The 25,017-nt window shown below is 39.3% G+C and overlaps 1 protein-coding gene across 1 annotated transcript; it reads left to right on the forward strand.

Moving 5' to 3' along the window:
- The first annotated feature begins 2,912 nt into the window (after positions 1 to 2,912).
- Positions 2,913 to 18,782, forward strand: LOC135168351 (toll-like receptor 6). Its single transcript, XM_064132420.1, has 3 exons — positions 2,913 to 7,624; positions 17,039 to 17,110; positions 18,310 to 18,782. The coding sequence occupies exon 1, from the start codon at positions 3,943 to 3,945 to the stop codon at positions 7,609 to 7,611; it is 3,669 nt and encodes a 1,222-aa protein (XP_063988490.1). The 5' UTR covers positions 2,913 to 3,942; the 3' UTR covers positions 7,612 to 7,624; positions 17,039 to 17,110; positions 18,310 to 18,782.
- Positions 18,783 to 25,017: the final 6,235 nt, after the last annotated feature.

The following is a 25,017-nucleotide window of genomic DNA, read 5'->3' on the forward strand; positions in this document are numbered from 1 at the left end:
GTGGTAATACAACTTTTAGTGACTTAAAAAGTGATGAGACTTTCCGCCTCAAAATTTCAGCTGCAAACGGGTGAATCATGATATAAAATGCCACGAAATCTGACGTGTCCCTTTCCCCCGACAAAAGACACTATTCGTCGGGTGAAAACCAATTTGAATTTGCAGCAACTTCTCTATTACTTCTCTTTCAAATTCTACTAAAAATGCATCACTCTTTTTTCCTTTTTTCTTATTATCTGCATTCAAGTATTTCTGGAAAATGCGACTGCAAATTTCGCTGTGAATATAAATATGCAAATGCCCTGACTGCTTGAACTACCACGATACAAAAAACTCGCCACCAAACCTCAGTGCTTAAGACATATCCCAAGACAATATCTCTGAAAAAAGTTAGTGAAGTAAGTCCCTCCGGGTTTCCGGCGAAAAAATCCAGAGGACTTGATTCACGGCGTTCTCCTAAGTTCACCAATTTTCCAATCATATATTATTAACAACGAAATGAAAAAAATTGTTCATTAATTGTTTAAATCAAATGAAAAATAATTTGACAAAACTTTCCTTTTTAAAGTTGAATATGCGAGAAACCATTCGCGATAAATGTGTATCGAAAACTCTATGACAAGTGGATAATTAAAATAATAAAATCGGTAAATAAGTGAAAACATTTTCCATTTTCGTGCTCAGAAGACGCCTTGTTCTTGAAAAATTCCCTGCAGGGACTGATTAAAAAGACAAAGGGTCACAAGGCCCCATGCGCTCACTAGGTCCCCTCATACATAACCATTTAGTCTGAAATGAAACAAAGAATAAACACATGCCTTATACTTCTCATCCTTTTCGTCCCTAAAAAGGTTTTTCCCATCACAGTATAGACCTAGAAAATATAAGACTAATTTGGGTTCCTCCACATCAATCAAAAATTCTACAAAACCACCAAAAATTGTGCTCTGCAGCCCAGACATTTTTCACAGCCGCTGCGCTACCACATTCTTCAGTCCTGTTATAACGAAATATTTCCTTCTATTTAATTACACGTCTCGATCTTTATTTTGTTTTTAATATTTTATTCTAATTAAAGAGTCCATATAAGAGTAACCATCTTGTTAATCCAATGTGGTTTGCTCGAGTGACCGTTCAAGAATGCCTCTAGCCTTCAATTGTTCCCAGATGAGACGTCTGCCCCAAAGACAAGGCCCTTTTGTCTGTTGCTTGCTCCATGTGTTGAATTGTTTCGGTCATAAACAGCTCAAGTGTTTTGGTTGTTTCCTGAGACGTTTACAACGCGTCGCTTGTTCTCGTAACTGTCAACAATATTTCCAATACTTCTAACTAGAATGGGGTTTAATTAAATACAACATATAGTGGATTGACTATTATAATTTTTTTGCAAATAATTCTCCGACTTAAATACTCCACCACTCCTCGTCCCAGAATTTTCCTAGAAAATTGATTTCCCAATTTCTTTCTGTTGAATTTCTGTTTGAAATAATCTGAGGCAAAATTTAATCTTATATTTTTAATTGTATGTCTATTTTCAATATTAACGGACATTTTTATAGTCAAAAATTCAAAGAAGTAAGCGCTATGATGTTTATGTTCTCTTTTTGAGCCTAAACCGACTCGAGTGAATACGATCTATCAGGATGGCGTTACTTGAGGTCCAGGGTGTTGTACCTGTTTGATACTTCTATCAGTTCCTGTGAGGAATTGGCCACGAGCGGATGTTTTTCGAGCGATTAATGAATAAAGTACTTAAAACTCATTATTTCACAATTTCGTTATTAAAAATGTCCCATGTCCAACCCCTGCGATCGCCAAAACGTGTCTATCTCCTCCTATTCAATCTTTAGTGTCACCACCCAAGATGATTAAAACGGGAAAATTTCGCATTGAGTCGGTGTCGGAAATGTGTTACTTGAAATAATAATTCTGGAAATAATTGAACCTATTTCTCTGCTTTATTACGTAACTCAATTGTGCTTGGAAGACACATCTGCTTTGTACCGACTCCTTAGAGGAACTAACTAGATTTACAAAGAGAAACAACACTCTGGACCTTTTAGTCCCATGCTCTCAAAGAGTCCTATTCATTCCACTTTGTCTACATACTTAAAATCAAACCTAAATACCATACTTCACACTTCTCACAATTGCAGTCCATAAAAATGTTTTCTCACTTTAAAGTATAAACACTCAGAAGAGAATGAGATTGATTTTTGCTTTCTATTTATTCATTTCATGAAAAAACGAACAGTCGGCGATAAGCAAAAATCCGAAGCATGGCAGGAAAGATGAGGCTTTGGCACCCCCTAGTGACATTGGGCCTGAAATGAAGACCCGAGAGGATGAATGGATTGAGTGGGATGACCAGGGAGCACAGAGGCCTTGACCTTCGAACTGAGCACTTCTCCTGTCACCCTCGCACATTGTCAATTATTTCGATAATACTCTTGTCGCGTGACCTCAAGGCTTGTGCTAGACTTGTAGATTGATGAGTCTCTGTTGGATAAAGATTTTTCAAAATTTTCAGAACTCTCCAAAGCGTTTACTACATGATCAAAATTGCCTTTCATTATTCTCCTCGAAAAGCGCAGTAGTTCTTGCCATGCGACCTCATCCCCTTCGATTCGTCATTCAAGGATTTGTATATGCCGTAGCATCAGTGTTATTATGCGCGAGCGGTTCCTGCAGTTGTACACCGTGTGGCAGGAGCCACAACGGCAACGAATATACCTCTTAGCGGCGTTGCTTGCCACTCGCACCGGGTATACTGTTCGGTTATACGGGGTAGAATACTAGGCGGCTGCGCCACTTGGAAAAGAGCGAGAGAAATGAGAAGAACGAGGGAGAGAGGGACTTTGGAAAAGGGGAAGGGGGTGTACGGGACGATTGGCGGACGCTGCGTCGAGTTACAGACCACGAAAATCTCTCGTCAGTCGTGCGGTGGCCTCCGATGGTAGAGGTCCTGTTCCTGTTTATCGATACAACGTCATTTGGAATATTGAAAAATTGTTGATATCTCTTGATAAATGGAGACCATCGAGGGATGATAAGTGAAGTTGAATTTCCGGAAATTCTTGTATGCTCTTGAGTGCGTGACAGGTGTCGTTGGGGTGTTGACGTGAATAATTTACGAGGGATTTGAACAACTGTGATGTGATGTAAACTGCGATGTACTGTTGGATTCAAGATATATGAGCTTTTGTGTAGGCACAGGGGTGAATAATTTCCCGTATTCTATCCACAATGGATGGCACTCATCTCCCTGACCGCAGTGATCGCATACACTTGGGTTATTACGGTAAATGTGTTTATTGATACTGTCCTTGGATCCACTGATCCATTGTCATCTATCGCTGGATATGTCACAGTGAAAGTCGTAAATTTGTAAGCAACAATAACGGTTTTCGTTGGTAAACAATAGTGGTCACGGTATGAGTAACGTTACCTCGGTCACGACAAAGGAGATGAGATAAAAAGGAGTTATAAGAAAAGGCATATACAAAAATAACAAAGGAAGGGAAGGTAAAAGTAGACGAGAGTTAAAAAAGAAAAGGAGGGAGCTGCAGGGTGAAGCGCGAAACGGTTTCGCATTCCGCGCAGCGAATGAGAGTAGGAGAGGAGCGAAGAGGCGTGCATGGAATAATTTCCAAGAAGGAAGGACAATTGTTGGTTTGAATAGACAAGAAGGAGGGAGATCGAGCGAGTAACCAACGAGAGGGACACAGCCAAGGTTGAGAATTCAGACGAGCGGAAATACAAGTGCCGAGATGCTTGCCACAGGGCATCTAGTTTTTATAGAATACCAGGAGGAAGTGTGGTATTGTGCAGTTGTCACTAGTACCTCGATGTAACTCTTGAATGTAACAAAACACCAAGGGAAGAGGAAGAAACACTTGAGTAATGAGAGCCTTGTGGATTTGTTGAGAATTCCAGACGATAATGAGCAAGAAGTATAATTATCAAACTATGAAGTTCACTGATAAAATATCACCCTTATCATTATCCATGAGACTGACTTGGTGTTTGATATTTGGTGTATGTCATGTACTGGCTGTTACCAGTGCACCACCACCAAAATTCGAAGTACCTGAGCACTGCAATTGGGAGAGTGATGCTGCATTGACTTGTGTTTATCGATTTATCGATAGTGATAATTCACCTCATTCAAATTTATCGCGTGTTACGAGTGATTATGTCACAACGATGAATATCATTTGTGAGGATTGGGATCCAGAGACTGGTACAAGTGCAACTATTGTCGAAGATTTTCTTCATCTATGGCGTCTACGAGAACTTCGTTTAATTGGATGCAAATTCATTTATTGGCCAGCAAGGATGCTCAACGGTTTTCGGGATTTACGTAATTTAACGCTTAAAAGTCTTAATGATAGAAAGAGCAAGCTCAGTCTTGAACTTGAGCGTGGTGCCTTTGACATGACACCGTTGATTGAAAAAATTGATCTATCCTATAATAATATTTGGCAATTGCCGGAGAGTGTATTCTGCCCACTGGCGAATTTAGTGTCACTCAATGTATCGTGGAATATGTTGAAGGACGTTACGGAGTTGGGTTTCAGTGATTATGTTGGAAATCACCCTAAGCGAGAGTTAGAATCGACAGTGTTGCCGGTTGCGTGTTCCCTGGATATACAAATTTTGGATGTATCGAATAATCAAATATCTGTGCTACCCCCATATGGTTTTTCGGCCCTGAAACGACTGAGGACGCTCAATATATCCGGTAATGCAATCAGCATGGTTGATGACAGTGCACTACGAGGCTTAAGATTGTTAGAAGTGTTTGACCTATCGAGTAATAGAATTGTCGCTCTTCCCGCTGGAATGTTCCGGGATGCCACGAATACACTCAAGGAATTGCGGCTTCAGAACAATTCGATCAGTGCACTAGCACCGGGTCTCGTGGCTGACATGAATCAACTTGTCACTCTGGATCTATCAAGGAATACATTGACAAGCTCCTGGCTCAATGGTAGAACATTTGCTGGGTTGATTCGTCTAGTACTGCTGGATCTATCGCGTAATAAAATTGTTAAAGTCGATCCAGCGCTCTTCAAAGATCTCTACACATTACAAATACTCAATCTACATCACAATGAGATTGATACAATACCTGCTGACACATTCTCACCAATGAGTAATCTTCACACACTGGATTTGGCACACAATAAACTTACTTACTTAGACGCATATTCATTGAATGGTCTATTTGCCATGTCATTGTTCTCGTTGGATTCAAATTTGCTCGAAGGTATCCATCCAGATGCTTTCAGAAATTGTTCCAGCATGCAGGACCTCAATTTATCCGGAAACAATCTCGAAGCAATTCCCGTTGCTCTTAAAGATATGCGTATGCTGAAAACACTGGATCTTGGTGAGAACCAAATAAAAAAACTTGAGAAACCTGGATTTCGAGGGATGTCCAGTTTATACGGATTACGTATGCTTGGTAATGAAATTGTCAACGTGACAAAAGAGGCACTCGCTGAATTACCAGCACTGCAAATCCTCAATTTAGCACGAAATCAAATAGACTATGTTGAGCATGCTGCATTTTCTGGAAGTTTGGCAATACAGGCGATAAGATTGGATGCCAATTTTCTGCAGGATATATCTGGTATATTCGCTGATGCACCAAGTCTCCTGTGGCTCAACATGTCTGATAATATGATAAGACATTTTGATTACAGTATTTTACCACCGCGTCTACAGTGGTTAGATCTTCATAAAAACCAAATCACCGATCTTGGTACATCACCAGTGGGTTTTCATCTCCAGACACTCGATATATCATTCAATAAATTGACGAAAATCCACCCAAAATCAGTGCCCGACTCAATAGAGCTTCTCTTTGTCAATGACAACTTGATTCACACAGTGGAACCAAAGACTTTTCACGACAAGGAGAATCTCACCCGAGTTGATCTATACGCGAATCAGATAGTCAAGATGGATCTTTCAGTATTCCAGTTGGCACAAGTATCCGAGAATCGTCCATTACCAGAATTTTACATCGGCGGAAATCCTTTCATTTGTGATTGTATGCTCGAATGGCTTCAGAGGATAAATTGGTTGCCCCTGAGACAGCATCCAAAGGTCATGGACCTCCAATCAGTATATTGTCGACTCCCCTATGATAGACATCGTTCTTTCATACCCCTCCTCGATGCTAAACCACCACAATTTCTCTGTACGTACAAAACACACTGCTTTGCCCTCTGTCACTGCTGTGACTTTGATGCATGTGATTGTGAGATGACTTGTCCAACCAACTGCACGTGCTACCACGATCAATCATGGTCAGCTAATGTCGTTGATTGCTCGAACTCAGGGTATAAAAGTCTACCCGGACGACTTCCGATGGACGCCACTGAGGTTTACCTCGATGGCAATAACTTTGGTGAGCTGACATCGCACTCGTTCATTGGACGTAAAAATCTCGAGGTACTGTATGTCAACGACAGCAACATTATTGCCATTCACAATCACACATTCAGTGGTCTTAAGCGTCTCATTGTCCTTCATCTTGAGAACAATAAGATTGCCCAACTAAATGGGGTTGAATTACTGCCATTGGAGAATCTAAAGGAGCTCTACCTCCAGAATAATCTGCTCTCGCACATCGACAACGGAACATTTCTGGAATTACGTCAATTGGAAGTCCTCAGATTGGACAACAATCGTCTCGGTACATTTGCCCTGTGGCAACTCGCCCAGAATCCATATCTAGTCGATATTAGCATTTCAAATAATCCATGGAGCTGTGAGTGTACATATCTTGATCATGTGCGTGACTGGATGTCAAAAAATTCAGCTAAGATCAGCGATTGGAAACGAGTCACGTGTGCACTTGGTATGCCGATAACGCTTCCAGCCAATGGATCCGTAATAAACTGTGCAGCATTGAGAGGTACAACATCAGCTATTGAGACGCGTCCCTTGGAGGCATATCTACCACTCCTACTGGCCACAGCTGTACTTTTCTTTGCAATGGTAGCATTACTCTGTGGTGCATTTCGACATCGTAGAACTATCAGAACATGGGCAGCAAGTAGATGTGGTCTTCGTGCTTGCTACAAAACTGCTGCATTCGAGGATCGTGAAAAGCCATTTGACGCTTATATATCTTACTCAGCAGTCGATGAAAACTTTGTATCAAGGGTATTAGTACCCGGTCTCGAGTCATCCTATCGTTTGTGTTTACATTATCGAGACTTGGGTACTGGTGCTAACGTTGCTGATGCCGTTGCTGAAGCTGCTGACTCCTCGAGACGTACTATTCTCATTTTATCACGTAATTTTTTGCACGGCGAATGGGCGAGATTTGAATTTAAATCAGCTCTGAGAGAGGCACTCAGGGGCAAAGGTAGATCAGTCATACTCCTACTTGTCGGTGGTGTTTGTCCACGTGATCTTGATGCTGATCTTAGAAAAAGAATCTCATCTCACACTGTACTCGTATGGGGTGATAAATTATTCTGGCAAAAACTTAAATTTGCGATGCCCGATGTATCGCCAATACCCGTATTGGATCGACCATTACCACTGCCACCACCACCACCACCGCCAACACAACATCTGTGGGCATAGGATCATAAATCAGGTAAATTTTCGTCTTTTATATTTTACCACCCAATTACTCAATCATTATTTTTTGGGTGTTAACGTATCCAACCAGACATATCGCAACCAACACATCTTATGAATTATGTTAATACAAAATATTACCCTCGAGGATTCACTGATCCTGAATATCAGATTATGAATTGCATGCTTGATCGTGTAAGACGGGAAAATCAGATCATCATGAATGTATATGTAATAAACAACGCGTTGAGAGGTACTTGAAAAAAATATAATACCTCCAGGCTCTTCCGCTATCTTACTCACTCACTCACTTTTTCCCCTTTAACGAGAATGTATTTTATGGAGCAGAAAATATTGTACGATGAAATCGACAGGTCGCTACCTGAACGATGCGACGAGGTGTACAATTATATTTCACAGATGATGCACTTGCACTACCTCACTTCTATCTCTGATTTCTCACAACATTTGCACACCACCGGGGGGAGAGGGGGGGGGGTGGATAGTGCGACTTGGTGGAAGAGAGATACTGAGAGTTTCTGAGGGAAATCAGATATGATGGAATATACGAGCTGTTTTGCCTCTGGGTGGTGCAGGGTCGAGGGGGAGGGGGCGGTAAGGTGGAGCTGTGGTACAGAGGGAGGCAGGTGAGCAGGGGACCATTGGACTATCAACTATAGCTTTTCCCGTTCGATTCTCACCTTTATAGAGTTGCCGAGTAGCTACCACTAACCATATAAATTAATACCTACATATACGTTCATGGGTATTCAGGTATATTCCAATTACTTTTATCAGCTCGGGCGTTATGTATCGATTGTATGATATTCCTATGATATACTCAGGGGGAAAAACAAAGAGCCGTCTCGTACGTTGATCTATAAATTTTACGTGGATTATCCAATGAACCGTGAGCATGACAAATTTCCTACCACGAATTTTATCGGACGGCGGGTGAATTCAGGGTGAAGGGACGAAGGTGTGGGAAAAATAGAGCGAATAAGCCGGGGGATTGTTACATATCGCCCTAGTGACTCTCGGCTACTTTTTTTTTTTTTTTTTCGTTCCGCCTGTTTTTCGTGGCTTTATTTTATGAGATGTGTCACGCCAACGCAATGTTGCAAACGAATGACAGATCGCCGGCGCATGCTTGAAGCTGTTGGGTAAAAGCACGTGTGTCTCATACGACTGGAGAATGGTGGTTATTGCAGTTGAAAGGGAGGGGGTGAAGGGATTTTTTAATTTTCTATTTTGCATCAAACTTGAGCATCTGCACGCGGTCTCGTTTCCATTAACGGCTCAGCCATCGATAAGCTGCATCGATACGCCCCCATTTGTGGGGCCTCTTTGGGATTACGCAAAAAATTCATTTTCACGCACAATGGGGACCGGACTTATTGTCGTGGAGTACTAGGATATTGTCGATAGGTTGCAGCGGTGAGAAAAAAAAACTAGCTATTTCATGCGCGGCTCCTCTGTCATCTTGTTGAGGGGCATTGGATTCGGGTGCCTTTTATATTCTATGCTTATTTGTGAGGCTCAATAGCTTTCGAAATCAATGGAGATCAAGTGGAGCGACCTATTCGGTCTTTTGAGATACTTATTTTTTTTTTTTTCAATGCTGAAGGGGCAAAATTAATTAATTTTTAGTCGTCAGGATATTAATTGCGGTACCATTACAAGGCGATTTGTTGTATCATCGGATTTTGAGGTTCGTCGGGATGATATGGGACTTATTGGAAGATGTTATGGCTCTGGGGAGTCTGTACGACTTTCAATTAATTTCAGCTGAGGGCGACTGCTGAGGAACGGCTCGAGAGGAAATTGTAGACGAGTAAAGTTTCCCGCCAAAATCGATATTATACCTACTGCATCGAGTGGATTGATGCAATGCAATCGATTAAATACCGCAGTTCCACCGACTCGATAATTGAAGGCCAAATTGGATTATCTCATGATTCATGAGAAAGTTAACTCTTGTAACTAACTTAGTGCATGGTCGATGGGCTACGGTGAAGAGATTTCAGATTTTTTTTTCATTAATGGAGAGAGATTTTATTGAAGGGTTCATTTATATACGAGGGGAATGCGGTGGTGTATGAAGGCTTGAATCGTTCTCAGCAGTTGGAAATAGTTGAGGTTGGTATAAAAAGGTGTGGACTTTATGCTGAAAGTGCAGTTCTATGGATTAATGGAAGTTTTCATAATGAATGACTAACGCTCGATTCAATGGAGACATTTATGACCGGCCGAGAGTTAATTAATGACATGTGCATTTATTACTCAATGGTTACGAGAAAAATCGATATTAATGAGAATAGAAACGTGAGAAATTGGATTTTTTACCTATGATATTTCAAGCTCGGTGATTCGTGTTTCTCAGTTTTTTTTTATTCCTCACATATTCGAACAAATTGCTGGTAACTGTACCTCTGGTACATTTCATTCGGCTGTGAGACTTTTCCTTCTTCATTTTCTTAGTCTCACGTGTATCTTGTCTGTCTGGTGTAGTTGAAATGGGTAAGAGCATTCTGAAAATTTCATACCAAGGAAAATGGGAATTCTGGAGGAATCCCATTCGCATTCAACGGGGTTCAAGCAAACAACATTCCATGGGAATGAGCTATCCAAAAAACTTTTGCGCACGAGTTTTTGTATTGGAAGCGAGCGAGTGCTAGCTGAAGAATGTTTGAAATATGATTCAATGGTAAACGGAAGTTGCAGAATGAAGAGAATGATGGCGGGGAAAAATGCAGTCTGGGGGTTTATTATAGTTTGCTGTTTGATTCTGACGGAGCTTTCATTCGCGTAAAACCGTTACGAATATCAATATTAATTGGGCGAAAGGAGCAACGGTGATTTATGGGAAAGTTCAAGTAATTTTGTCATTGTTTTGTGAATTGCGTACTATTGGCGAATATTTTATGGAAAGTCGGTTCATTAGTTGCAGGAAAGGAACATTTAATTCATTTTATCGTATAACACAAAATAAAATTACCCGACGTGTGTTATATCTCGATTAAAACACGAATTCTCCCGCACTTTTCATTCGTTGGCGGATCAAAGGGATTTTCGCCTCAAAAATCTATGGAATGTTCACGTATTCCCACAACTTCCCTGAAATAATTGCACTGGAATTCCTGAAATGACCGAAATTCAATGAAATTTCCATCAAAATTATTATGTAATATAATTTATTCCATAATCCTCTAAAACTCATCATCAAAGTCCATCACGAATATCTCTAATTTCATATCTAATCACACACGTTTCACCTCAAACTACATCCTAATCATATTACGGTCAACTTGTACATCCCTCTGATGAGGAACCTGATCACCCGCAAATTGTTGATAAAGTCAATAAACTACAGAAGACGAGGAAAAAATTAATGCTAAGGGGAGAAGACAGGAAACAACACAGAATGAAGAATCAATTTCCCCTTCCTCGTTAGCTAGTTCAGCCAGTCTCAGCACGAAGCCCGAGATAATTAGGAGAAGATGAGGCTACGATAGATAACGAAAGAAAAAAAATAAAAGAGGCACCATAAGGTGCAGCATCACCGAGAATTTGGAAATACAATCAATCTATCAATCAGCACACTGGGGAAAACGTGACGTGAATTAAATTCCGGAATTGCCGCAGTGAGGGAGAGCGATAAGGAGAGAGGAACTTGCCCCGAGGGCGGCGGCAGTGGGGGGGGGGGGGGAGAAAGGCCAAAAAAGGGTGTAGAGTCTGCAAGTTTCTGCGTCACATGGCATTAATTGATTTCTCTGCCACTTTCTGCTATCACAATTCCCAATCTTAATACAAATATCACGAAATATCACCTTCGAATTCGATACCAATGGGGAGACGACGGTATAGAAACGTGATAAATCCACCATTTTCGGTATTTCGTTATTCAAAGGGACATTTTTTTTATTCACCCCCAGACGAACCATCAAAAACAATGTAATCGTATTATCGGGAGCCGGTGAAATAGAGGAAACTACAATTCCATAACTGTAAGATTTTCCTTTTCACTCATTCACACGCGCGTGGGTGGTTTGGGTATTTTCATCGCTTCGTTTGCTTTCGACATTTTAACAATTGAAAAAATCCGGACAAGCCCTGTACTCGGTGAATCGATTTTGCACGTCGTATAAACATCCGTGAGAGGGTCATAAAGTAAACAGTGGGGGTGAAAAGGAAGGCGGGATGTGAAAAAAAGGGGGAAAGCAGTCGAGAAACGTGAAATCAAAAGTGAAACAAAAAGAACATGTGCTCGGTCAATAGATAAACACTCAATTTGGTTCTTTTATTCTACCGTCGAGTCTAGTTTACGCTTCAATAGTCTAATCTGTTATTATTTTCGATGGGCTTCATTCATGGATAACTTCGAAGTTGTAAAGGAGGGCCGACGATGTAAATAAAAGTGAGGAGAGAATAACCGAATAGATCGGAAATATCTTTTGTTGAAAAAAATGAGAAAAAAATGGAGAGAGAATTTTTTTTCTGTTACTAGAACGCTAACTTTATAGATTCTCAATAAACAAGAGGAATGCGTGTCGGCAAGTCTCTCGGGGCGTAAAGTGAGGGTGAGTAAGCAAAAAGGAAAAGGACAGGGGAGAAATATGAAATTAAAAGTAAGGAAAAGAACATAAATTTTACGAATAGACAAACACTTAATTTTATTTTTTACTTTGGTCGTCGAGTCTCATTTATTCTTCGACAAGCCAATTTGTTACTATCTCTCCTGACCCTTCTTCATGAATAATAACTACTAAATGAGAGAGTGGATTCGGTGTTAACGGAACCGACAGTGAATCACCGAATAGTTTAAAAATGATTTTTGTTGAAAAATCGAAAAATATCACTAGTTTTTTTTCCTCCCACTCTATGCAACACTCTCCCCCCATACAGAAGGAAATATTCACTTATAATACCATAAGAGTTTCGAAATTATCGGCCATTTCCCGATAGCTTCCTTGGAAGCAAATCAAGGAGTCAAGTTTTTCAGATTAACAATGTTTTTCTGAAAAACTTGACGACTTTAGTTGTCTGTAGAAAAATGCCAGATAATTTTGGAGCTCGTGTGGTATTTGCAGAGTGCTTTTTCCGATACAGATATTCGCTAATAGAATTCCACCAAGAGCCGAAACTCACAGTTAAATAATTCCGATTGTCATGAACTTAATTTGACTGGATAATGTTTTTTTTATATCCAACACCTGACCGACGGAATTTATAAAAATGATCAGTGTCTTATACCACGTCCCGTCAAATGGTGTAATTCTATTAGTCGATGTTTGTAAGTAGATATTTTTAAAAATATTCAGTAAAAATGACGTAAAGTTTCGGTAAAATCTTCCCCACTAAATGTTGCTCAGGAATCCCGAAAAAAACGTAATTTTTATTGAATATTTCTCTCCGAACAATGACTGATACTTAATCATCACTACTCCCAATAAATTGATCACATGTGACAAGCCATAATATCACCCTCACGCATCCTCAATAACCAACAGGAATGCGTGTCGAAAAGTCCCTCAGACGAGAAGAGAAAAAAAGTATTTCGAATTGTTAAAGTTACGAAGAACACGAGTGATCGCGTGCATACATGCGTATAGAATATGGCCAAAGGATGAGAAAATCAGCGGAGCAAAAGAGACAAAGACACCGATAGACACAGGCAGATGCTCACTCTACAGCCTCACGCCTTGGCACAATGGACCGTGATGCTGGTGGAATAATGGGTCTCGGCCGTTGAGCCTGTTTTCAATAAGGGCTTCCTCTCCCTCCCTCCCCCCCGCCCCCTCGTCGCCATCAAACCCAAGATTTTCTCCTTTTCTTTTCCCCTCTCTCTTCCTCCCTCTCACGAAAATATCCAGCATCTTCGTAGGATCTTCAGCTTCCCACTCACCAAGCGCATCCTCTCAACCTGCGTATAAGCCTCACCTTTTGAATAATAGTCCTGTCGAATTTACGGTCGCATATTCCATTGCCTGGTGGAACAGGATAACTAGGTGTATATATATATATTTTTTTTTTTCCGGGAAAATAAAAGGAAAGATGACAATGGCATCCAAATGGACTACTATAGTCCTTGTCCATGAAGTCCTGGTGGTTCAGTGAGTGACCTTGTTGGAGACAGGTCGTGCTGAAAAGATGATTCTATTATAAGTTTTGCCCACTTTTCTCACACGTCGAGTTTACAAATTACCACGTCCTCTTCTTACCCTCCAGGCGGTCTCTCGGTCTTCTCATAGTTTCTGTCCTTCAGTTTTTTTTTATATCTAGTAAGCCATGTGCCAACACGGACGATGGGACAATTCAACTTTTTTTCTTCTTTCGAGAGTTGTTCCCCTTCTCGGTCGACGACAAGAGGGAGAGGGGAAAAAATTACACCCGCTGACGAGGTACTTAGTCGACGCTTTGTTCATCGCGTTTCCTCGTTGATTCACGATTATCTACCGTCACGCCAGGGACTCCCCGGGCATTTTCTTCTAGTCATTCCCAGGACTGTATTGGTTGGATATTTTTTCCCCCCTTTTTCAAGTGTTTTTTCGTTTCCTTTCATTTAATATTTTTGCACCCATCTCTAGTTCTGTGCTCTTCGTTCGTTCAGAGCATTAACGCCTTTGACTGGACAGAAATGCGCTCAAGCGATGTATACGTTCTGGGATATAAAGAGCAAAAGAGATCACTTCGACAATAATTGGGCTACTCTTTGATATTTGCGACGGAATATCCCCCGGGGGTTTTTCTTACACAAATTCCATTAACTTTTTTTTCTTCGGGTGTTTTTCCTTTTTTTTTCTCCCTCAATTTTTTTTTATTCTTCTTTTTTGTGTTGGACTTGGCGGCTCTCTCTCACTGTCTCTCTCCCTCTTTTTTTCTCTCTCTCTCTCTCTATCTCTCTCGATTGGTGGCACTTGGGTTATAGCTTCTACAGTCGTTACAGCTGTCCTCTCCCTGTGCTTATGCCACTGGGACTCTTGAAAAATATCGGCTTTTCAATCTATGGCACTTTGATCGTGGAAAAGAAATGAAATGAGAAATGGGGGAGGTTCATTCCACCTGTCAATGTTGTACTCAAGCTTTATTATTGTGAAACTTTTTGCCTTTGATCCGAATTTTTTTTAATTACTGGGTGTAGATTGTAGCTGGCACAGTCCTTTTTTCTCGTCAATGGATTGGAGAATTCGATATTTCACGCGATGCGAAAATTCTATTTCCTTTGTATTGAATTTTGTCGGGGTTTGCAAGGGGAACGGGTCAACAGTGCTGGAGAATTCAGGTTACGGGTTTTAACTGACGACAATTCAGTGAAAAAACTATGAAAAATAGGGTGACACTGTTTTGAGAAGAGTTGGTGTCTAGAAGTGGCTCTGGAGGGCAGGAGACACACGAAACATTATTTACGAGAGGAATTTATTGTGAAGGGGTTTCAAATAAGGGTTGTCCTGTGTTTTCTAATGGCTTACAGTTGAAAAGAAATCATGCGCTGATGTTTATTCCAGCAGCATAGGGTGATCACTTTGGTATTTTTCTTGGACGAGACTGAAATTATAAAAATTATGGTGAGTTCTGGATTGAAATTAGCCATCTCAGACAATCAAACTAATGAGGAATAAGGGTGACACACTTCATATATATCGATAGTTTGGGTGTTCTCGAAAATAGTTTGAATTTTCAGTTTTTTAATTCATTTTTCTGGAAAAATTTTCCCCCCTCTCGGTCTCTGGAAAGAGCAATTATATTTGCGTGTCAAAATGTGGGAGAGAATATGTTTCAATTGATGGATTCTAATTGAAAAAATTGAGCGTTTGTCATCGGTGGATTGGGGCTTTTGTCACTTCACACGAGTTGCGAAATTCATCCTTCCAATATTGAATTTAGTGGAGGGATTACATGAAGTGAATATCAAATTAAAAATTACTCTGTGAATGTAGTAATTAAAGGATATATCGGATAACTTGTGAAATTTGATTTACTTTCATTTTTTCAAATTTTCATAATTGAGAGGTACCTCCAGTTGCGTTAAAATTTTCAATTTTTTCCGTATAACCACAGAAAAAGAGCTTTTTTTTATAATAAGTTGTACGTTTTAACTCTTGAGCGTTTCATATTTTTCAACAAAATTTTTCATTACCTCTTGACGAGTAAGCGATTCTTAATCTCACACATTACCTCTGATTTTGGATATTTGATTGAGAGCTGAGTTGATAAACAGAAAACTCCAAAAAATGTCTGTGTTCCCACAATAAAAAAAAATGGTTTTCTTTTTTACGGTAACAATAATCGGGCTGGAAACACAGTTTCATTGAAACAGAAAAATCATAATTTTCGCGGGGATCAGTCGAGAAGATTCCGAGGGATTGAGAAGTGAGAAATAGCAATGCAAGAGGATAAATGTGGGATTGGACAGAAGAAGTGGAGAAGAATGAAGTGGAAAATTGCATTTGATGGTAGAAAACAACGGTGACGAGATCACATAAAAGTTCATGTGAAAGCGCCAAGTCCAGCCACACCAGTTAGACTATCCTCTCTCGCTCTCTCTCTGGGACTTATTCTCAGGGAAATAGGTTCATACCCACGCCAAGCGTAAATAACAAATTGGTGTACACCATTAAATGACAAAGTAATCCATAAATCGTCCAACGATTTTTCCGGCGTCCAATAAAAATCTGCTGTTGCACGAATTCACCCTTTCACCGGAACCTCTGATGTATTTACCAATTCTCAAAAAACCGTAAAATTGAGGTACGTAGAATGTGATATTTTACGCTGCTTTGAAACGTTTCTCGACACACCCTCTTGTCCCCCAGAAACCTGGGGATCGTAATTCAAGGATCGTAAATGCAGAGGGGCGGGGGGGAGGGGGCGTCAGGGCGATCGAAGCTGCGACAGCTGGAATCGTGGTCAAATACAAGAGTAAGAATAGTGCACATACATGTGTAATACATAGGGGAAAATTTCCGATGGGGAAATACGTGAAGGAAAACAAGAATCTCATCTTTTTTTTTCTCCTGTAACTTTGGTATATCTCGCGGGTGTGATTACGTGCTGAAAGTTGAACGCATGTGTGGTAGAGAAAGAGAGGGGGTAGAGGATGAGGGAGGAGGTAGATTTTTATTACAGTATAAGGAATTCCGGAGCGTCCTGTGGATTTTTCCTCGACCATCCGGAGGTTTCATTCTCCAAACCGACGGAAAGACCGGAATTTTTCTCTCATGATGGAATTCCGTTGAACCTTTCTTCATTACGAAATAGAGTTTCGTTTGTGAAGATTGTTTCTACCCTTTGCACCCGTCGGTGGTCTTGGATATTGGTGTTGGAAGAGAAATGAAATGGGAAATGAAAAGAATTGTAGATGTATAAAAGTAGAGCGGTTTTGCTGGAGAAAGAGATTCGATTCAATTTCGTACTGTTCCTTTTGTTTCAGATGTGAATCCTAGCCAGAGGTATTATCGGACTTTATCCACGTATGGAGTCTCTGGATATCACGGAAGAGAAAGTGAGTTTTTGGATATTCTAGTTTTATTGGAGACGTTGGTAACGCTCAACTGCAAATCGGTATATTGGAGGGAAAAGTTGTTGGGAAGGCAATGGAGATATCGTTTCTAATTCTTCGGCGTTCAAATATTAAAGTAAATTTTTGGAAGAGGGAGAGGGGTAGACTGGCGGTGAGAAATTATCCATAAAAAGCATCCTACAATCATTAAAAATTGAGACATGAGTCAAAATATATAAGGGTTACATTTTATTCTGGGTGAGAAAATGATTTTAATTCCACTTTGATTTTGGTAAAAATGGAAATTATTGTGCCACTAGAGTAAAAATTACTACACCGATAGGGGAACATTTACCACATGTTTTAAAATATTTGTTATTTCCGGAAAATTATAGGATTCGCAGGCTAAAATTCACTAAAAGTCAGAATAAAATCTATCTAAAGTAGAATATAACCATTATTTATTAATTTTTACTGTCTCCGGATGGAAACGCGACGGTGATCACTTATGATCTATTATTTATTTGCTGATATAAGCACCATTTTTAGGCGCGAGATTCAAATACGGTTCGCTCAATTCAATTTCTTTCAATTTTTTGCAATTTCTCTCTATCTGGAGGAACCGGTCGTGGTGTAACTTACTTGGGAAGACTCAAAATGATTCAAAAAATACTAAACACTATTTAAATCAGTAGTCAAGTGATAAATCGAGATAAGTCAATTGTGACTATTGGCCAATTATTGATGGGTATCTCAAAATCTAGGGGAAATCGCAATATTTTAATTGAAACCTTGTTTGGGGAGCGAATCGAGAGCTACAACAAATGTCACGACAAAAATTCCACTATCTCTCTTGGGTTTGGTGATATCGCTCAAAAACTCGACTGACAGATAAGTCAATTTATCTCGCTTTACCACATCGCTATTGAGATGAGTCTTTCATTACAGAGTTCACCCATTAAATTTCAATATGTCATAGACTTCATATAAATTGTATCATCTGATTTCATTTGGAAAATATTGAGGATTCATTTTGAGGACTGAAAACCTTCCACCTATCGCACATTCACCGTACCTCGTTCTTCTCATTAGAAAAAGTGAATTGTGCTGATCTTTCGCAATTTTTTTTATCATTATCCGCGAGTTTAATGAGTTTCCTTCAAGTCCATAATACTCATGCATTTTTTTTTCTCTGATTGCAGGATTCCAGAGTATTGAGACTATTCTATCTACTTATGATCATGAAGAAATTCTTACTATTGCGCTGGAGTACACATAATGCCATTTGCCGATTACAATTTAATAGCCATTTCTACATTTGAAAAGAAAAAAAATGAAAAAAAAATCGTGATAGCTTTCGTAGTTAAAAAAAACGTAATTAGTGCAAGAATCAGCATACTCCTCGTATCTTGTATCACAACGAATTACCATTTTTCTCTTTCTTAACGGGCAGTCGTTGAGCCGACGATCGTGTTTATTGAAATGCAAAGTAAAAAAAAAATTTAATGAGAATGAAAAAGAATTATGGAAAATTATTCTTCGCTACTCTTCTTGTTTGTTCAGAGCTCCGATGGGGCACAGGCCCCTCGAGCTGTAAATGTACATAAAATTTTGTATATTTGTAATATAGATAGGACAGTGTATTATAAAATAATAAAATTATTTATATATTTTACATGTATATTTTATTCTTTGCTCATGAATTTATCATTCACATAAAATGAGAAAATCATCAATCATCAATATTATCAATACTTCATTTATTTTTCGTTACATAATCAAAGTAACCCAACACGTCATTTAGATCCACATCTAGTCATTTTCTAAACTTTCCTCATATAGAATTAATTCTATCAACGAATATAGTATATGTCGCCTTGAAAAAAAATAAATCACAGAGTAGATCTGGCAAATCGACTTTTCCTTCAAATCTTCTGAAAAATGATTCATGTGATTTCCCGCAGTGAATTTGTTGAGACAACTTTATAGTCTCCCAGAGAAATGCAAGAGCTGGCTGATTTACGTCAAAAATGAGGGAGAGGGGTGAGATGAGATGGGTTTACTTCGGGGACCAAAGACGAAAGCATAAAAGCTCACGATAAATTTCAAATCTGAGGTGCTTCTCCACGACACACTCCTGTATTCACTACAATATGACCTTCTCCAGAGTAAAATTCCACCCCTCGGATACACCCTCAAGTCGATGGTATGGAAATTTCACATCCCCCTCGCGTTTTTTTATTTTATTTCAATCGAGTCCCTCACGCAAAAAAAAATTGTCCCGAGAGGGAAGGACATTTGAGTGGAGTAAAACGGCTGTAGATTCTGGAATGAAAAGCTTCTCGTCCGTGTACAATTGTTATAGGAATTCTGAAACGATAGTAAATCCTAAATATCGAATGTAACTTCCAATTCATCCCAGACCCTCATTCACCGTTTTCTCCACTTCACGTTTTCTTTATTTTCATTTTGCCCTCTTACAGTTTCTTATCCTCTTGATGGCCCTCTCTCGACGCGGGTATTGAAGTTCAATCGGTCGTTCAAGAGCCCAAGAAGGAAAATATTGCTGGGGCCATTGTTTGTGGAGCAAAGGGGCTTGATCTGCCATTTGAATTTATTCCGAAAAAACACCTTTTCGAGAGGTACCCTAATTGCTTCTCGAGTACTATTCCAACTCCGTAAAATCCGTTTCTGAATTTGCGTTCAAGAACACTGTATTTTGTATTTTGATATAGAGAGAAGAATATAATTTTGCCAAAGAAATATTCTTTTCACAACATTTTTAAGGGAAATTTTGAGTGGATATTTTGGGCATTTGGTTGCCGGAGACAACTATTATTGACAAAATTATATTTTTTTCTCACAGCAATTTCACAAATATTTTTATTGCGATGGCGATGGTATTTATGAATATTTGAACTCGACCCGAAATTTATGCAAAGAAACTTTTATATTTTTCCGAAAAATGGCGATCAAGATTCATAATGAGGGAAATACTATTGATTTGAGGCTTAACAACTTTCAACTTGATTAATTTAAATAAACTTGATGTGAAAAATCACTTTCTTTCGGTGAATAAACATTCTTAGTCTCTAAAAAGTCTACAATATTTCCAGACTAAAATTATTCTATCATATAATTCTTGATTTTGACCTATTTCTTTTTTGTACATGACAAAGAAATGCGGATAATGGAACACGAAAATAGCGGGTTATAAATATTATTAATGAAATTCAGAATGTATTCGTGATAATTCAGTTTGTCTTGCACGAGATAAATGTGAAGGGAACTGTCACTTGTATCCGGCTCACGTCTTCCCATGTCTATTTGGAAATGATCCATATGATTTTTTAAAAATATATATATAATAATCACAAAGAGTCGTCAGTATAAGGATTATAATAAGCCCAGAATCGGTGCTAAGAACCGCAGCAATTGCTGCATCGATAATTTACCCAGAAACGGGAAATTTAAAAAAATTGCCAAAAATTCATTTGTCTCAACGAAATGTTCTGCGAATAATGATAATAATATAATATATATTATAAATTGAGGCATACAGCGTGTTCCATACGCTAATTTAGTAGAAAAATTCTCTCCTCATTGTCATTTTTAGTCCTGAAAACTCTCCCAAACAGCAAAAAAAGAATTCGCTCCCAGGTTCATAACTAAAATAGCTAATTTAATTTATACTGTCTGAATAAAATTGGCAAGGAGTTATAAAAAAAAAGTGAACTAAGGGGTCGCAGAGAGGAAGGAAATAGTCCAAAGAATGAATACACAAGAGATTGCACAGTGAAATTGGAATAACCGTGCGACTTTCTTATACCTTGAGGGGCTAAAAAGGAATCTGTCAGAAGAGTAAGCCAAGAAACACGGGGTGGACAGAGGGGGGGGGGGAATATTCTGGTGGGGGCGGGTGGAGGGGGATGAAGGGGGACACGTTACAGCTTCGACGCAAATAACGAAGTAGGTCGTTGGAGATATTCAATTTCGCTCTGGGATTTTCCAACATGGCCGAAAGGGGTAATAGGTGGATGGAAGAAATGCCTGTTCTTCGTATACTAGAGGTAACTATCTCAACAGTGAAATTGAAGAGATTTCCTTGGGCTCGAGTGTGAATGCGATCTCTGGCCCACTTGCAATGAGGAAAAAATAGGGGTAAAATACTGAAGGAAAAGAGAATCAAGGAGAAAAGGGAGAGTTTATTTTTGTCCTGAGAGAATATTTGAGGATCCGGGTAAATGGCGGACTCCTCTCTCCCTCTCTCGCGCAAACAACAGGAGAATGGGGTTAAACAAATGTTGGGGGAAATCCGGGAAATGCAAGAGAAAATTTTCCGGTATTACGTAGGGCTGAACTTATGTTACCTTGGAGAGTCTCTTTCATAAACAACAAATATTGATCGTCGGAATTATTTGTCTGTAGAATCGCTCCATTAGTTCTTGCAATATTGTTCAATTTATGTTTGGATAAATCATTGTTATGAGAGACATTATTGCACGGTACACTTAGCTGATGGAAATACCGTTACTTTCCTCAAATGTTTCCTCTTCTAAGCTCCTCTAAAAATTGCAATTATTTTAGGATGAATAATGTCTCATATCTCGGGGAAATTTTACCGCAAAAATAGAATATGTTCCGGACTTGGAAGATTACAGAAAAAAAACAAATTTGAGGAGAGTTGAATACTAATTTTAGGAGGAGTGGCAGTTTTTTCCAGGAGAAAGGAGAGGAAATGTTAAATTTCCCGATTCTCTAATTCACTCCTCAATAGATACCGAGAAAGATATTCCAGTGTCAACAGCGGAAATTAATTGAACAAAAGAAGAGAATTAGAATTAGACATAAAAAAATTCCGCTTAAGCCCACCCAGGAATCGAACCCGAGTCTGTCAGTATTCCACCCGGCACTTTTACCGACTGAGCTACCGGGTACTACAGAAATCCCTAAAAGTTCCTCACCAAATCAAATATTTTTCCACCTCATCACCGCGAGTTCCTATGTCTTCCCATTTCAATCCCAATAATATTCGAATATATCAAGACCGTGCGATTCACCTCAAAATTATAATTCTCGTCATAACGCATCAACTCTTGATGTCAAGACCTTATAAGATCATTCCTCAACCCTCGCAAAATACCGCTGAAATTCCCGTCCCGTCCCGTAATGACGTCGCGATTCCATCTCATCGAACCAATTATTGAATCCGCGGACTGACATCTGGAATCCAAAAACGAGGAGCATCAAACAACCCCGGTAAACCCACTACACCGACATTACTGTATCTTCCATCAGGTCCTTGACACTGGTTGTGGTACAGTAGTGCAGCACACAAGGTAACAACGAACTTTTACAACCCGAGGAATAACAGAGGCAAAATATCAGCAGAAGTATTTTCCTATCCACGATGTGCATCTCGATGGTCTGCGGATAGATGGATGATCACAATGGACGAGAGAACCGGTATGAGATACCGAATAAGGGCTCTGAACACTGGCCAAACGAGAGAAACAGAGGAGCCCCATAACATTTGAGATATATATATTTTTTTCCATTCTTCCTTCATGATTTAAATCGTACACTGTACACATACAATTTTATATTATGAAACGACCACTCTTGGCTATTGCCAATGTCGAATTTTAATAGGGTTTGTAAGTCATGCAGAATAACCCGTACGATTATAAAACCATTCACAATGTCGAATAATTTTCTTCATCGTATAAACATCATGGAACATTGGGTTTAATGTATCGATTGTGTTTTTATGGTTTATCATTGCGATGATGAAATTGTGGAACCGAGAGGTCGTCGAAGTTGCATGTGATCATCATAAAATTAAGGGAAGTGGTGCATGTACCGACCAGTTAAGGGAAATTGTATTTTCTTTGGGTATTGGATAAAACTCTGATGGTTGACTGAAAAAGGAGAGAAGGAATTTTCTGGAGACGAAATGATTAAAGTACTTGGATTGGCTTATAGGAAGAGGACAGTTTTGTATTGTAATTAGTCGGTTGGTCTTTCAAGGGATGATTTTCTAATTAATTTCCGTATTTTTAAAACTTTTGGTGACTGGTCAATAGTGAGATTCAAATTCAGAGCTGACAGGGTTCCATAATAAAGTTATGATGAGGAATTCCAGGAAAAGCTTTGATGGTTGACAGACAAAACAGAAGAGGAATTTCCTGAAGAAGAAATGATCAATGTGTTTGGATTGTGTTATATGAACAGTAGTTAGTCGTTAACTTTGTAATTAATTTCCAGATTTTTTTTTACATTTTCTCACCTGTCGATGTCTAATTTCGAATTCAGAGTTGAAGACGTAACTTTTCGTTATGAAAAATATAAAAAATCGTCACAGTTGACACTAACAATCCCAAATTATTGATAACTGAAGGAGTTTCATTTTGTACCACCTTTTCCTTTCTGCAATTCCAGAACTAAATATAATAGGAATTTTGACGGAATTTTCCCAGAACGTGGATAACGTCCATCTGCATCAGTGGTAAAAAGTTCCGGACTTATTTTGCAGGAAAATATTGTAATTTTTTCCAGATAATCCCAGGTTCGAGTGGACGATGGATCAAACGATCGATGGAAGGTTGATCGACCCTTCGCATTGGCTGACAATTCCCCAATAATTAATTATCATTGATAACTCCGTGAAGTATTTTAGTGGGATATAACGGGGGACATTGACGCACGTCATTACTCAACCTAATAATTATAAGGGCTGAAGGGAACACTTACGTCTGAGTTTGAATCAGTCTTGGATTCGACAATGAAATGAAGTTTCATTCTATCCGGCGCCTTTCAGCGTGGGACAACAAGACTGTTTCAAGACCGGACCGAGATTCGAAGGAGCATATGCGGCTCAAGTTGGATCAACATAGGATTCAACGATGGAATTAAGATTGCTGCCACGCTGGGTTTCCCCGGCTCGATCTCCAATCCTGGACCTACCTTGTTTCCACCGTCAACGTGGACCTTCAAATGAAACTTACACCAAGTTCAGAATAAATTATGTGACCGCCCCGTAAATTTCCTACAATCGCACTTATGTCCCAAATGACGGAAAATATACGTAATTTTTATTGAATATTGCTTTGTCTTGATCTCGTTAATTATTACAATCTCACACGGAGAGAAAAATTCTTTCAAAATTACGTGTCGGTTTCGTAATCTGCCCGGCAAAACAGTATTCAGTAAAAATTACAGAACCGTTACGCATTTTTTCTCTGAAAAAGTGCAGGTAATTTATAAAGATACGTAATTTTCAAAGAATTTTTCTCTCCTGATAAATTCTCAGGTTAAAATACGGAACAGTGTGGGAAAAATAAATAGTTACAAAGCGAATCAGGTGAAAGGTACAGGCATCGCTTATTCTCCTGCAGCAGTTTCTTCGATTCGTGACTCAATGTCTCAATTTTAATTTGAAATCGACACCTGTTGCGGAAGTGGCCGGGGGAGAAAGGGGGTGGTGATGGTGGTATGAGACGGGAATGTTATTGGATGTCGAAACAGAGAAGGCAAGAAAGTTTTTGATGGATCGAAGTATATCAAACGTATTGATAAGTCGATTACCAGTGAATTGGTAAGTGGTCCGACAGAGTTAGTCAACTCTGAGGGATATTACGGGGGTTTCTCCCATGTATTTCACTTATTTCTTTCGATCGATGCTTTCAGCCGAATATAATATTCATTCATGAGGATTATTTTTATTTAACTAGTGAAATGGCCAACGGTAAGCTGCAAATGTGGTGATGTATAGCTGTGTAAATCGGTATTACAGGAGGAAATATGTTTTTTCAGAACCGCTCTCTGTGCACGTGTTGTTAAGACTGATTAATATTTTTTGTGTAGATGGATTAATACTGAAAAAAGATATTCGGTCCATTAGCTTTCCC

The sequence above is a fragment of the Diachasmimorpha longicaudata genome, chromosome 13 (assembly GCF_034640455.1).
Source record: "Diachasmimorpha longicaudata isolate KC_UGA_2023 chromosome 13, iyDiaLong2, whole genome shotgun sequence".
Classification (NCBI taxonomy): Eukaryota; Metazoa; Arthropoda; class Insecta; order Hymenoptera; family Braconidae; genus Diachasmimorpha; species Diachasmimorpha longicaudata.